Below are 15653 nucleotides of genomic sequence, written 5' to 3' on the forward strand. Positions count from 1 at the left end.
TAATTGCATAAATCCCTGCATGGGGGAGGTAAAGAGGACGTTCACCACTTAGCAATCTGGACAACAAATAGTGCACTGTCTCGGGGCATGCAGGGACAGTGCCTTCACCACAGGTTCAGAAAGGTGCAGCCTGCCTTTCTCACCGACACTAGCCATTTCCAAAAAGATTGGTGAGGAGGGGACACAGGGTGGCCATACTCCAACTGCCTCTGGCAAGGCCAACCCCCCCTCTGTGTCCCCCTCATCTGGCAGCGTGGCCCCCCTGCCCTCCAGCGCTCTGCTCCCCAGGCACCCGCCACTCTTTCCTTTCCCCATGCTGTCTTCATTGCTCACTCCAGACTTGGAGCAAGGGTGAAACATGGGCCTGAATCTTACTAGGGAGAGGAGTAGTTTACATTACTTAAAAATATTTACAGTTTTTTCTTAAGCTTGTTTTCCTAGAGTTCTACAAACCATGCAAACAGATTTTTGCAGTTTAGGCAACTGCACTGCAAAACTTCACCTGTTGTCGCTAAAACATAATAAAAGGCATAAATAGGAAAGACTTGGAATGATTAACAACTAGTCCTATAAACAGCTCTACCTGCGTAAGATTTTCTATGCAGAGTGAAGTCCCTGTTTACCTCTTACATTTCAGAAACAGCAGAGGCAAATCCTGCCCCAGGTCCCCATTGCTGCTTGATTTACTCAGAGAAATATTTGCACTGCTGTTTCATGCAGCACTAATGAGTTTAAAACCCAGTCGGTTCACAGCCAGCTGTGCGGTGGCGAGAGCACAACCCTGAGCTGTACCCAGCTACAGACTTGCCTGGAGGAGAGAAACCTGAAAGCACCTTGCAGAAGTGAATGCTGAATGAAAGCCATCTAAGGGTTTCATTTAAATCAGGCACCCATGACTGGCTTTCTGCACATTGGCGCTCCTGCTGCCTGCCCTCCCAGGCTCAGCTTCACTGCCTGTTTGTGTTGCTTCGTCCCCTGCACTCTCCGCCTGCTCCGTGCAATGGTGCTCTGCATAAACAAAGCTCACCCTTGGCACAGGAGCATCCCTGATGGAAAGTGCCTGGGTGCTCTAGTAATAGAGTCAGTGTGAAGCCTGGAGACAGGCAGTTAAATACATTCACTTAACTAGCACCCACATTTTTCAATGCCTTTTAGAAAGCTGCTTTCACTGAAAAGAAAAAAGCAGTGAAGAGATCAAGACATCACAAAATGATTTTGCTGACTTGGTGCAAATAAAATATTTTTTAAATCCAAAATGGCAGAAGAAGCTAAATGAGCCACTTCACCTTCCTTCTTTTTCTCTCCTCCCTCTCTGGTCCTTCTGCCTCTGCAAAGGACATCTCTTGGTTTGGCTCCTACCTTGCGCCAATAGGCACAGCAAAGCCTTCTGCTGGGATCCATCACACGCACATGGTGGTTACAGGGTTTTGCAGTGCCACAGGAACAGAAGCTGAAAAGATAGCAAGTGAATTTTCTTTCTGGGATTCTGAATCTCGCTGCTATAGTCTTGATAGTTTACAAGCAGTGAATTTATGGATTTAAGCCCATTATGCCTTAAAGAGCTGCATATTGCAAAAATTCTTGCAGGAATGTGAGTGATTTCTGCTAGGAAGTGTCATGCATTGCTCCCATGATTACTCTTAGAAAGTATGATCCTAATTAAAAAAAAAAAAAAAAGAAAGAAAAAAAGTACCTTTGTGTTCAGAACCCTGGCTCTTTGCTAGTGTAAATGATTATTTCCTTCCCCTTTCCTTTGGATTTCTTTGTTCTTCTAAGCCAACACAGGTAAGGAACAGGGAGTTGGATCCTTTTCCTACGATACCTTACATCAGCAGGAGCTTAATAAACCCTAATTGCATCCATCTGCACAGGCCCCTGTACAGGCACTGTGAGAAAACGTCCAGGATCATTATTAACAGCGATTACTAATGGACAAGTATCTGTCAGAAATGGTGTGGGGATAACTGACCATCCCTTTAGGCAGGGGGACACACTGGATGACTTTGCAAAATATCTTCCAGCACCGTGACTCTGTAATAACACAAGGAGAAAAGGACCCCGGCATGTTTTTCAAGTAGTCCCCTGTTTGCAGGGCTGCAGCTACCAGCTAGGAAAAAAAGCGTCCTCCTGTCTGTAACAGAGCTCATTGATAGGTGTGCAAAAATCTCCCGCCATGCAAAATTTTCAGGAATATTTGACTATTTTCTTCCAAGTATGACTACACTTTACTTGTCTTTTACTACACTTTACAAGGCTGCCCACTATTGGCAGGCTCCCTGTTCAAAATTATACTTTTTGTGATACCTGTAATGTGTGAGCTTGGAACTGGAGCCTCGATTGCAGTAGGTGTCCTGCTGCCTTGTTAGTTTAGAGAATTCAGCCCAATGATGCATAGTAAAACTACTATTTTCTTATCCGCTTCAGTGGAAACAGATTTATGTTAGAGAAGAATGAAACACCTTATCTCAGAGATACAGCTTTTTGTAAAGCTGCTGTCAGCATTGCTCTTTCTTTCTTTCTTCCAGGAGAAAACTAAGAAAAAGAGCACACTTCAATGAAAATTTCAATTTTTTAATAAAGGTCCTAGTTTCTAAAGGGGAAAAGTATTTCGCCTGGTGAAAGTTTGCTTGATGATGGTGTGAACAGAAGTGCGATGGCATGAAGCTGGTGCCACTGCAATAGCTTGTGTGCATGATCGTGTTTGTTCCCAGCGGGTGGCTGTTCTGCTATAGCTAGGCATTACCTTCCTCCTTACCAGCCCCTTGCTGGTACCTCAGGGGCTATTTATGGTGAGTTAGATGACTTGGCCTGAACTACATTTGGGAGTGCTTACACGATTTTCTCTTTCAGCTCAACTTCAGCTTGTACTAAAGGAGTGGTAGCAGATAGGAGGGAACAGGTACTTTTGAGAGCCCTCTAGGTTTTTGCATGGTGTCTGCCTGCAACCTTTCCACAGGTGCTCAAAGCCTAGTTCTTGTTTTCTTCAGTTGCTCCTGCACACTGCCTGTTACTCATCTCACTGGAAAGGGCCTGTGATTTTTGCTACCTGCAAGTTAAACTGGTGAGTTTTGAGATAAGCTGGGGCTGGATGGGTAGGTCTGGGAAAAAGAGAAAAAAAGAAAGAATTGAAAGGTAGTAAAGGTTATGGAAGTAAAAGAAAAAAGAATTAGAGGAAATTAGAGTACTATTCAGGAGGATAAAAAAAACAAAACACAACCCAAAAAGCGCCTTGGCCATCACAGTAGAAAGTGCTGCTAACAACACAGTTGTGTCAGCGTTGGCTAGAGGGGAGGCGCTTCTGACTCAGTGCACCACGTTCCTCTCAGTCTCTCCTGCTTAAAACAATTCTGTCTATAGTGCCAGTAGATATTTTGGCTTTGTCAAGGTTGTTATTAACAAACCACTAATTACTAAGCTAATAATATTTAAAGAAAAAAAAACAATTAAGGCCTATAAAATTCATATAAGCTCTCTGCTTTTGTAGGAGCAGTCTGGCAGGGATGGTGGAGTCCATTACATGGTGCTGAAGGTAAGTCCTGGCTGGCTTCCAGGCAGTGTAAGTCATCGGGTCTGTGGCAACTCGTACTTCTCAGCAGAGGTGGGAGGCGATCTGGCAAACTGGTTATTGCAAGATAATAAAAGCTAGTTTTAAATTTGTATTTGATTTCCTCAGTGAAGGAGACGTTCAGTTATTGATTACTGTGATTAGTATGGGCCTGCAGTAATTAAGCTGAAGCAATTCCTTCTGACCTAGGTTTCTTTCTGGTTAATTTAATTAACAAAGTGAAATGCTAATCTAGTGAATGAACAGATGAGTTAGTACTGGCTTCTCTTTGAGCTTCTAGGTTAAACGTAAACCCCTTCGCCTCATCATCTTCTCCACATCTTCTCCACCTCCCTTCACTCCGCTCCGCTCCAGGTTAACTATCCCCTTTGCCTTCTAAGCTGGGCAGGACATATCTTCACCATCCATTTGCACTAAGTGTTCCTTGCTTCTTTCTGTTTTACCTTCCTGTTCAAAGTGTTGTCTTCAGCAGAGACCTACCCTCAAGTGGTGGCAGCCCTGAGACACTGCTGTCACGCCCCCATGGCTTCCAACCGCCACTGCCCATGACACCCCTCTAGTGTGGCCGGGACATGGAGAGTGATGTATGAAACAACACTTCTGTCAAAGTGCCACTACATTTCTTGGTAAGAGACTGTTCTAGGGCACACAGATTTATTTAGCCTTCTCGTCCTAAGACCAGACTAAGCTATTAGTTTTTAATTCTAGCGAATCTCATTAATCATCCTGCCAAATATTTCATCAGGTTTCCTGATGGGAAAACTTATGGAGGAGCTAATGGTTATTATGATCACTAATATAGCTTATCTAACTGTAGGGCTGGAGGGACCTGGTCATGGCTCAGGGCCTTGTTATGCTAAATGCTGCCAAATATAGACCACATCCCACATTTTTCCCTACAGAACTTATCAACGGAATAGACAATGCCTTTCACTCTGTCAGCAGATCTTCCTCAGGGTAGAGTACACCTGGACTGGAAATATTATCCAACAAGAATTACCTTTTTTGTTATTAGCTATACTTATGCAAAAGCCAAACCAACTATGTCCATGACCCCGTTTGTGACTGTGTCGCAAATTCTTCCAGTTACCATGTATATGTAATCAAAAGTCAGAGTTTTATTTTGATCTTGTTCTTATTCTGTATGAATGATATGTGTAATCCTAAAGGTTTTTTCTAGGTTAATTTCTTAAAGAACGGTGAATTGCTTAGGATATTGCAACTAAGTCTAAAATAATGCACAAATATTAATGTACCTTAAGATCATTAATGACACATTAATGTATCTTTTATTCATATATAAAACACAGTTTGCAGTTTTCACACTAGCTGGGTGAATTTCAGTTTTGCAATATACATTTTTAATACATTTTCAGGTAGGGATGATTTAATTCCTCTTTAGAACTGTCTTGTTTGAACCCTCAGATTAAGCTGAAAAGATGCTGTGAAATACTGAAGAACAGGAAAAAACAGAAACATACAGATGTTCCCCATTAGCTAACTGCAGGACATTACAAGTAAGTGAATTGAACTGATAAATATGTTTTCCATATTAAATCACAAACCTATGTTTACTGTTTGTCTTGCTGTCATGCATATACAGGGGCTGGTAAGGGTAGGGGTCCTCTTCGAATATTGGAACAGACTGTTCCAATATAACAACTATGCTGTTATTATAGAATTATCACCAGCATTGCCTCAGATGCTCAGTTGTGAAATAATTATCATAGAAACGATCGAAACTGGACTTTGGTGCTCCTCAGAGTATTCCTACCAGAGCTGGTCACTCTCTCTAGGTCTCAAGCTGGTTTGACAGGCAAGCAGGGTGTTTTTGACTTTCCTATACCTGATTCAAGACTGCACACTTATTCTGTACAAATCCAACCTCATAGTGGCTTGCAGTGCAATCTGCTCTTCAGTGTGACGTGTATTCCTTCTGTGGTTCTTGGCTTTTTTTTTTTTTTCAAAAGAGAACTGAGAAAATATTGTGAGCTTGAAAATTTCCCTGTTGCATAGCCTTCTGTCCCTATTTACCAGCAGGGTGTGTGGATATTTCGTAGTGTTTAATTATTCCTTCCACCCCCATTGCTGATGCTTGGCTCTCCTACTAGTCTGCACCCTCTTTTTACCTTGTCCATCACTAGTTATTGATTTCTGTGTCCCCTCTGGAGGGTGAGAGACACTCAGGTGGATGCTGGCGATTGCCCAGCCTTGGCGTTTGGGATTTCCTCACCAGTGGGGGCAGGTAGCAGCTGCCCAAAGCCTGGGATGAGGAAACATGAGTGACATTTGACCAAAGGTGATCAAGGGCCCAATCTTACTTTTCTTTTTGCCATATCATGGACCCATGGGAAAATGTTAAGGAATTATTTGAAAATTATTTAGACCTTGTGGAGGTTGCTTTGCGACATCTGCCACCCATTATTGAAGGTAGTTGTCAGAGACTTTTCGAGCTCCTGTACCGGAGTGGATATTAGAAACAAAAACAGTTTCCAAATTTGCGTATCAATACAGAGATTGGCCAAGGCAAATGCCAAGATAACCATAATTTCCTGCTGAAATTTGTCTTTGGCCATATGTCCTTCTAGGATTAGAAGGTCAAGAACATTGCTGTTGGGTGGGTGGGTAGGCTGCAGACAACTGAGGGCTCAGAAGCTGTGAGCTAATGCACAGAACAGACAAGAAGCTGGACAGTGTACAGCAGTGCATGTGAATAGTCCTACCGAAAGCCCGCGGAGTGGCCTTCTGGTTTAGCGTCATCTGTTGCTGCAAATAAACTATTTCATGATTATTTGATTTCTCCTGTGTCCAAGAAATTACACACTTAAATATTTTTTCAAGTACTCTAAATTGCAATGAATGTTTCTGGGTTTGTTGGAAATTGCTAATTAAAAAAAAAAAAAAAGAAAGGAAAAAAAGCCTTTTAATTTTACCTAGCTGTTTAGGTCAAAAAGAACATCAGTGTTTATTAAAATAAGGCTTAACTGGGACAGAGATCTTGTGTATCTGGGTGACCCTCCTGTTTGATAGGCTCCTTTTTCTGCACTACAGTCCCACAGCCTGTGTCCTGTGTCCTGCTGGAATACTTCTGTCCATTGGAGAGTGGAGGGGGTTCAGCTCTCACCATCATTTTTGAGTCACTGAGTCATTTGAGTGAATTTTTTTTCTGCTAACCACGCATGACTGTTATGGGATGTGTGTGAACACCCCCTCGCTCCCACAGGCAGAAACCTTCCTAGTTGTTCTCCTGACCTCTACACAAGCTCACACCCAGCCAAGCATGCAAGTGTCTACATGCGCTGCAGTGATATCTGATGTTGTTCAGGGGCCTCTCAGGCCTTGTTTCTTCTGTATGCTTAGAGACAGAAATTGTGAATTTAGGCAACTTGTTTGTTTTCTTTTCCCTTTTACAAAGATTAATACGTAGCTGAATTCTACTTGGCTTGATTTTTGTTCTGTTCTTAGAGCTTGCTTCGGTACATAACGATAATTTCCTGCTGAACTGCTTCTGCTGCATTTTGCCTGTTTCACTTCCCTTCCAAGAGAAGTGACTTCAGAGTCAACACCAGACCAGCACTCAGTGTGTCTCCTAGCCAGGGTTAAATCTGACCACACAGCCTTGTGATTTTACCCAGCTTCTGAATTTACCAGCGACAGCTGCTTCATTTTGAGCTAGAGAAATGTATGTTTGCTGTGAAGAGAGTGCCCAAGTTTTCACCCGTGAATTCTTAACAATCCACAAGGCAGAAGACATGTCAGAGATCCCCTGTGCAAACTATCCACTCTTCTGAGCTGAGAAATTAAGAGAAGAGCAATGCTACATTCAGAGGGTTTTACCCTAGCATTTTCAGGTCCTCATTTTATTGTGAGGACTGGAAAACCACTTCGCATATGAGAGAGAGCTTAGCATAATAATAACAGAAATGACATTACTATTATTAGTTCTGTGCTGGAGGAGGTGCTGACCATGGCTCTGTGAAAGTGCAGAGCTCTTTTCCCTCCAAAGCTTTAATAAATTCAAGAGGAAAGAAGAGCAGTACCTTGTTGCCGCACCCTGCAAGTTGTGGGTTTGGTTGGAGGTGCAGCAAGGGTTTTGTAAGGGTATGTTTACATGCAGCCAAGGTGCAACATGCAGACACCCCTGAACTAAAGTGCCCCAATGTACCTCTCTGGCTGCAGGAGGCCCCAAAGAGTATTTGCTGGCTGAACACAGCAGGAGCACACAGCATACCACCAAGCGTGCCCGCTCCCCTGAGTAAAGGGCTTACATCAAATATCAAATAGGGCCACTGCTATCAAAGACAGGCATTGCTGTGACATCCCCGCACTGAGGCTTGCTGGGGAGCAGAGACCCTGGCAGCAAGCAGTCCCTGGCAGAGAGAAAACAATGCAGGAGAAAAAATATGAGAGGACAAGAGGATGGGGGAAATTATGTCAGCTGCTACAGTTTCTTAATAATTCAATTTATAATCCTTACATTTAGTATTATCAAGAACAATTTGAGCTGTTCCATTAAACTTCCACGTTCAGTGTGATGATGTATTTTCACAACCACATGAGGAAAAGAGACAAGATTTTTCCCCTACCCATAAAATATTTCTGAGCAAATTCTTCTGTACAAGTCTTGGTGCCTTTCATGAAGTTATGTGACTTCCATGAAGTTATGGATTTGATCTTTGAAAGGAAATTCATTCTCTTATATTGGACTGTTTTGGACTTGGTGGAAACTGACCTCAAATCAATCCAGTTTTGTCAGTAAAAGGCATTGTATTCAAGCCACAGGATCGCTGTATGCATCCCAAGTGATAGGAGTTAGTTTAACAATTCTGGACTGGTACCAGTAGCAAAGTATCTGTAAATGAGTTCTGAGGAGAAGCTGAGGGTTTACAATACAGGGAGCTTTGTTGGTAAGAGGTATTTAAACCTATAGACAGAGCCAGCTCTGATATTTTCAGCTGTGCTGAGAAAGGGATGATTTTTCTGCCCTGGTACTGTGCTGGCTCCTAGCTCCCAGGAGAGTGGATAGAACAGAAGATAGGGAGGTCCTGGGAGACCAAAGGTCTGCAAGGGTTTTGTTGGGCTCTCTCTTTCCTTCTGCTACCCTCCTCATTAGCTGCCCCTGTCTGTCTCACCCCCTCTTCCTGAAAAATGGGGTCCCAGATCTGCTCCCCACAAGACCTCTTTGGAGGAGAAGGCGCTGTGTCACTGACTAAGGATACTGAGATCTTTTACACAGGAAATGACAGGATGTCACAGACCACTGACAGAAATGTTCACTTTCCAAGCTTCAACTTTAACTGGGAAAAAATCAAACACTACAAGACGACTGACTTAATTGCAGACTGTCTTTGCTTACTGAATTATATCCAAATATTTAACCTGTACTAGGAAACATTCTGTGTTAGAAAGCTTAAACAAAAATTTAGAGTTGAAATAGGGGCTTTTAAACTTTTTTTTTTTTTACAGAAGTAACAGATATTCTACTTCTCCAATTAGTTTTCTGTTGTTCAGGAACATTTCATTCCTGAATAACACAATTTCTCACTTGTGTTTTTCATAGTTTCTAAGCTAGGGGGGAAGGGAAAGGTTTTTGTTAATCTCCTGAATGAAATGCAGTCACCAAACTTTCAACATGCAGTTTCTTGCTGCAGTAAAGTCAACTCTTGGCAGTAGTGATAAACTGTACAATAGGTATTGCACAATTGATACCACAATAAGCCATATTCAGAAGGAAACATTACAAACTGGGAGACATGCCCCCCCCCCAAACACTCAGCTCCCCAACACTGAATGTTCATAGCCAGACATTTTTTACTGCAATTTTGAGATCAGTTTTGGAGGATGCCTTCCTTAATCAAATAGCGTTGCCTTTAAAGATTAGTGTTCACAGACTAATCATGCTGCACTTAGCTTAATTTGCTTTGCTATGGACTCATTAAATTCTTTTCTTTCAGTCAGAAACCCTACCATGGCTTGGCAATGGAACAGGAAATCTCTGCTCTGTGCTACAGGGTTGTGGCTGCTCTTTCATTTTAACCCATAGACTGGAGGGTGCAGCAGCAAATTACAGATGGGTCACTCTCCTTCCTATGTAAAGAGCTCACAACCCCTTAAAACACTTTGGCAGCTGAACAATTGGGATTTACAGAGGGAGAAAAATTATTCTAATGTCAAAAATGGCTCAGACTGCCATTAGATCAATTAGATCTAGTGTTTAATTTTAGACGACCTGAACCCCCAATGGCAACAATCCCTGTGACTGATCATAAATTTTCGAGGCTGCTTTCATGCCATCTCAACTCATGATAGATCCAGCATTTGGTGATCAAGAAGAGACTTTCCTGAATTGCTACTGTCATCTGAGTGGCTGCTGTACACTGAGAAAGGAAAGTGCACTTCAGGAACAACCTGGCAACACTTATCTATTATTTGAACTGGAATCTGTGAATCAGAGTGCAGTATGAAATACTGTATTTATTGCCACAAGTAATAAATAGTGGAGGTTTTTCACTACTGTTTTGCTGGCAGCTGTGCAGTGTAGAAATTACTGTCCTCATCAAAGTCTGGAAATCCATTAAAAGACTGTGAGCGGATGTGTCATGGTCATCCCTGTACCTGCAGACGTGTGCAGACAGATGTGGTACCTTGCGGTCTCACCTGGGCCTATGGAAACTGTCACACAGAGACAGAGTGAGCAGTAATGGGTATTTTAATTGTCAGATGAGCTATGGCCTGGAGTTAGCTTTAACTAAAATCTCCACATGCTGTAATACTCTTCACCTGCAGCTGAACTGCCCTAAGAAAAGTGTTAAACTTTCCTATCTTTGATATCTTCAAAGCAAACCTATCTGAATCCACCACCAGAAAAGAAGGCATGAACTGGCTTTCAGAGAGGATGTCGAATCCAGTCTGACCAGCACTGACAAAGATGTCTCATGGTAGGATGACTGGTACAGCTGTTAAAATAAGAGGAATTTTTTGTTTTTCAGACTTATGTCAATCAAAAGTGAGACCCACAGGCATCAGTAAAACAGGCAGAGCTTCACTTTTAGCAGCATCCCTTACAAAAGTTGGCTTTACTCCACTGGTTCAACCACAGCTTTTGGTAGTATAGCTACGTCCTGGATACACAGGACAGTATATTCATGTATCTTGCCATTTTCTATACTATTCATTATATTACAGAGACCCTCATTTAGAAGAAGTAATCCGTACATGTTGGCAAAGAAGTACTTCTGCCAGTAATGCCTGTTTTGCTCCTCTAAACAGAGCAAATGGAGCATAAGCTCCCTCTACATGAGATGGATTTCCTGGGGGCTTTATTGGCAAACTTATTGGATGAAGACACGATGGAAAAGCCTTACTTTAGGACAAATGGGCCACATTTTTAAGGAAAACAATGCTAGAATACTTAAGAGATTTTTGCACCACTAAGACCCTCATTATTTGCTTTTCTGGACTATTTTTCCTTAATGAATTTAGGTGCATGAAATGTTTGCAGCTAATGCTGAATTCTCATTTTAGTTCAAATATTTGATGGCAATTTCCCCCATGATTATTTGCTTATTAACGCTGGTAAATTGTGAGAGATTTTTTTGTAATTGATGCATTTGCTAAAACTGGAATCACATCCCTTTATCAACTTTTGAATTACGATTGTTTGGAGAGAACACACTGCTAACTTGAACTTTGCGATATTTGGCTATGTGGCTTTATGTGTTATCCCAGTAGTAGTTTGATTCATTGGTTTCTGCCTGAAGCAAGTCTCTTAGGGAGTCAAGGTGAATTTGCTTAGGTAAAACCTGTGGGATTTTTCTCTACTGGAAGATGAATACAGTTAGAGAAATACATATTTGGAAGGACAAACTGCTTACAAAAAGCATAGGCAATATAACAGTTAGAAAGTAGCACAGTGTGTACTCAACTCTGAATATTTCTTTTAAAAATGAAAAAGAATTAAGAAGAATTCTTAATGAAGAATTCCTAATAATTAATTAAGAATAAAAATAATTATTTTTAAAATTAGGAAGAATTATGAAGAATGAACTTCTGTCACTAGCTTTAACCTCCAATATTATTTATTCTTTAAGGATTTAACTTTGCGGGACTGCTAATCTACTGTTTGTTGGGGTCTTGCTTTGTCCAGCTATCCCAGATGAAGATCGTCCGTCTAGTCATCAATTAGAGATGTTGATTGGGGGGCAGGGCGGGGGAAGCAGAAACTAATCAGTTGCAGGAACACCCTGCACAGGGAAACAAACAGATGAATAAGCTATTTAGGTCACTACTGGTGGTAAATGTTGTTCTGTTAAGTATTTGCATATACATGATGAAATATTGCCTGCATTAGGTTTTCGAACAAAAAAAAGAAATACATTTGAACAAAAGTGACTAAAGGGAGAAGCTGAAAACTTTTTTTTTTCCGGCTTTTTTTTTTCTTTCTGTTGCATGACAATGCAAGCAGGAATTACTGCTTTAAAAAAAAAAATCTGCTGGTGTGTGCTTCCTGTTCCAGTTTGTTTAGTCACAAGTCTGAATTAGATCTCTCTGTTGGTTGGTTTCATTTACTATAAGCAGGTCTTGTGCTTTGTTTCAATACATCAAAGCCCATAGCCAGGCACAGACAGGTAATCTAAAAGAGGGTGAGAAAGTTTACAGTCTTGCTTCATTGTTTCTTTAAGCCTTCGAGACAACGGTCAGAGGGATCACCCGGAGGTTAAAAGAAGGCTTGGCTGGTTTTTGGGTTGTGATTTTTTTTTTTTTTTATAAACTGGTTTCTCTTTTGTTCCTTTTCTAGAAACCACATGTAACTTTAGGTCAGGAAAGGGTAAAATGTGGCATTTCTTTAACCAGCGTTACCGCTGCCTTGGGGTAACTGGATCAGGCAAAGGTGTAGGCTCCTCTCCCTACTGTGCTGATGCCGGCGATGCTATCCTTCAGGTGAGTAGCAGAGGTTTATTTTCTTTCCAAATCTCCATCCAGCTGAAGGATGCAGATAGCTGAGGAGGGTATTTTCTCATGACTGACACTGCCAAAAAAAAAAAAAAAAAAAGTCACTATTTAGCCCATTAAAGATAAAAGGGAATCACTCCCACAGCATTATTAGTAAAGCTGCTCTAAAAGTTTGCTTCCTTCCAGCCTTTGGATCTCTCCAGGTTTCCCTCTCTCTTTTCTTCCTTTCTCTCTCTCTCTCTCTTTTTTTTTTTTTTTTTATCTGCCCTCTTAAAACAACAGGAATGCTGCACTGGCCCTCAGCCAACCAAGGCTCAGCGCGCAGGGTAAAATTTCAGTTCAGATTTACGGGAAGGTGTCGGGAGTAAAAATCTGGTTTGGTGAGTTTAAGGCAGGGAGTAGTCAAGAGACAACCTTGCTACTGTGAGTGCGGAGAGAAAGGGAGGAGGAAGGGGGGGGAGGATAAAAAAAAAAAGCCACCCAGGCTGGGGATGAGAGACCAATTTTTCCCCTGTCTGAGTTTCAGTGCGTGTTCTTGAGCTCCTGCAGCCTTATCGAGTTTGTAGGCAGAAAGTCAGGTCTGGGAGTGGAAGAGCTGTGCGGTGCCCGAGAGGAGCTCAGCGTCCCGCTCAGCGCCCTGGAATGTGCGGCTTAGGGCAGGGGCGAGCAGGGGCTTTAGCTTAGCTGGTACTAATTGCAAGTTTTAGTGCTCAAAAACTCTGTTTAAAAAAAAAAAAAAAAAAAGAAAGAGAGAGAGAGCAAAGAGCCAAGAGAGGGGGTTAAGGCTGGGAGAGCTGTTGCTCCAAGCAGCAGTGCGAGGAGTTGCTCAACTCTCATTTAGCAGCGCGGCAGAAAAGAAAATGCATTAGGTTGCTGCCCCAAAACGTTGCCGTTGCTGCGAATGGTGCTGGGCACCGAGGCGGGCTCCAGGTAGGTACCATCGCTTTTCGGTTTGCTCTGCTCTTCCTCCGTCCTTACCTGAGGGTGTACTCTTCTGCGATTGGGTTGACAATGTAAGAGGACAGAATTTCCCTCAGAAAATGCATTTTAAAATATTTTTAGGGGGAAAAGGCAAATGGAGAGAGGACTGCAGAGGTTCTCGGTGAAGTTTCAGTGGTTCTTTCCAAGTGACAGGTTTCTGGTGATTCTGAGGAAAGATGACAGATGAGAGGTTAAAGCAGGTATTAAATAAGGACAGAGTGAGAAGTGATCTGCAGATTTGAGTTTTAAATTAAAAGATGTTTCTTCATGTCAAAGAAAGACTACACCATGATGTGCCTAGTGTCTTTTGGAGGAAATTTTGGAAGGAGTATTTTGTTTCTATGGCTCTTTCTTCATTTTCAACACTTAAAATACTGTAGTTTGTGCAGAATGCAGAGCAGTGGCACAAGTGACAGGGAGGTGACAAGTGGGCTCTGAGATAGGCTGCTGTCTGCCGGTCTGTTATACACATTAGCATAGGAATGGGATCTTATCTGAGAAAAGTTTCTGATGACCGTTTAAAATATATGTATTGATCAGGAGGTCAAGCATCTCCTGCACTCTGAGGTATGTGTGATTAGATGGGAAATACCAGGGACTGCTTATTCATGTTGAAAGAAATACCTGATTTTTTTTTTTTTTTTTTTGAGGGAAAGCTATACAGCTCATTTCTTCTTAGGAATTTAAAATAAAACTTTGAGCTAAAGCCAAAGTATTATAATAGTTAAAGATGGGCTGGGTCCTAACAGATCACAAATCCCTCCTAAAGTTTATCAACTCAACTGGGCTGACCTGGCAGAAAGCAGGAGCATAAGACTGGGCTGAAATGAGCCGCCTGAGGCTAATGTAAATTGATTATTGACGCCTTTACGTGCCTTCTAGACTTTGAAAATTATAATTTGGACAAGCCTGCAATTATTCTTTACCAGATGAGCCGAGTTCACATGATGCGAGAGGGGGAACCGGGTATCTTTCGCAACCGGGGAGGCAGCGAGCGGTGGGGCTGCGCGCCCGGCCCGCCGCGCCGCAGGTGCCAGGCCGCGGGGGCGGGAGGTCGCCCGCAGTGGTAAGCGGAGCCTGGTATGCAGCTGGAAAACTGGAGGGCAACGCACGCTTTTGGAGAGGAAATGGAGATAACGCAGGGAATACGCCGCTGTTTGGTGTCCGGCAGACTCGTAGCGCGATTGCTAAAGGCTACCAAACCGCTGTCTGGGAGATAAATGAAGAGACAAACGCTTTCCTTGTGCGTTCGTTCTCCCTCCCTGTCTCCACACTCCCCCGCATATTCCAGTCCCTGGAGAGTTTTTTCTCCTGGCTTGTTCAAGAGCCATACATCCTGCCAGGAGCTGAGGGCAGGTGCTCCCACCTCTCCTCCTTGCCCAGGGAGACCCCAGCTCCCTCCTCTGTTTTTGGGTACCAACATCTTCTGAGACACAGGCTCCAGGCCCTAGGTGTTGTTAGGGGAATATTTAGTTGGCTGGCATATAAACGGGTTTGCTAATCATTTCTCTGTGTCCCTGCGCCAGCCCGGGATGTGAAATCTTTGTTTGAAGTTTTGGAAAGTAAAGGAATGTGCTGCCTTCGATATACCAGATTAAAAAAAAAAAAAAAAGCCAAAAACCTTGGAATAAAAATATTTCATATAAGCCATGGAGACAGCAGAGCCTTCAGGGAATACTGTTTCAATGGCAGCTTGGTTTGAAGCCTTGACCCTGTGTGGCCTGCACCTGGCTGGTTCAGCAGGGCTCTCCCCAGCACTGGGGTCTGCTTTTGGGGCTGCCCGCATTTCGGGGCCTTGCCTTCCTCCACGTGGCAGAACCCACTCAATCCTTTGCTACCAGTCCATGAAATGCTACACCCTCTTCTGCAAAAGCCATGAGAGCATCTGACAGAAGGCAGAGGGGTTTGCTTTCACTTATTGGGATATTTTCTTTTACTGTTATCTGTTTCCCCCTGTGAAAATTAAGACCACTTGGGTAGAAAGCTGGAAATAATGCTTTTTTTGGTAGCTGATTAAAAATATTTAATCACAGCAGCCTATATGGTGATTCATACTTCCACCATCACAGATCTATTATTGGCTCTGACAACCAGTGAAATAGATTTTTATGGTTTTAAGTGTATACTGAAGTCCTGTTCATTGGGTTGGCAATGA

At 42.6% G+C, this 15653-nt stretch overlaps 1 protein-coding gene across 5 annotated transcripts in view; it reads left to right on the plus strand.

Annotated features, from left to right (window-relative positions):
- Positions 1–12100: 12100 nt before the first annotated feature.
- Positions 12101–15653, plus strand: part of RBM47 (RNA binding motif protein 47) — an 81134-nt gene continuing 77581 nt past the window's right edge. For 3 of the 5 annotated variants that reach the window (XR_012660380.1, XM_075091627.1, XM_075091628.1), the window contains exon 1: positions 12589–13447. Coding sequence is in view for 4 of the 5 variants with exons in the window: in XM_075091627.1 (XP_074947728.1) it covers positions 13419–13447 (29 nt within the window). In the remaining variant the exon portion in view is untranslated. Of the gene's footprint in view, positions 12506–12588; positions 13448–15653 lie in introns of those variants that run through there. The other 2 variants (XM_075091631.1, XM_075091630.1) reach the window with 2 other exon arrangements.

The sequence above is a fragment of the Phalacrocorax aristotelis genome, chromosome 4, assembly GCF_949628215.1.
Source record: "Phalacrocorax aristotelis chromosome 4, bGulAri2.1, whole genome shotgun sequence".
Lineage (NCBI taxonomy): Eukaryota > Metazoa > Chordata > Aves > Suliformes > Phalacrocoracidae > Phalacrocorax > Phalacrocorax aristotelis.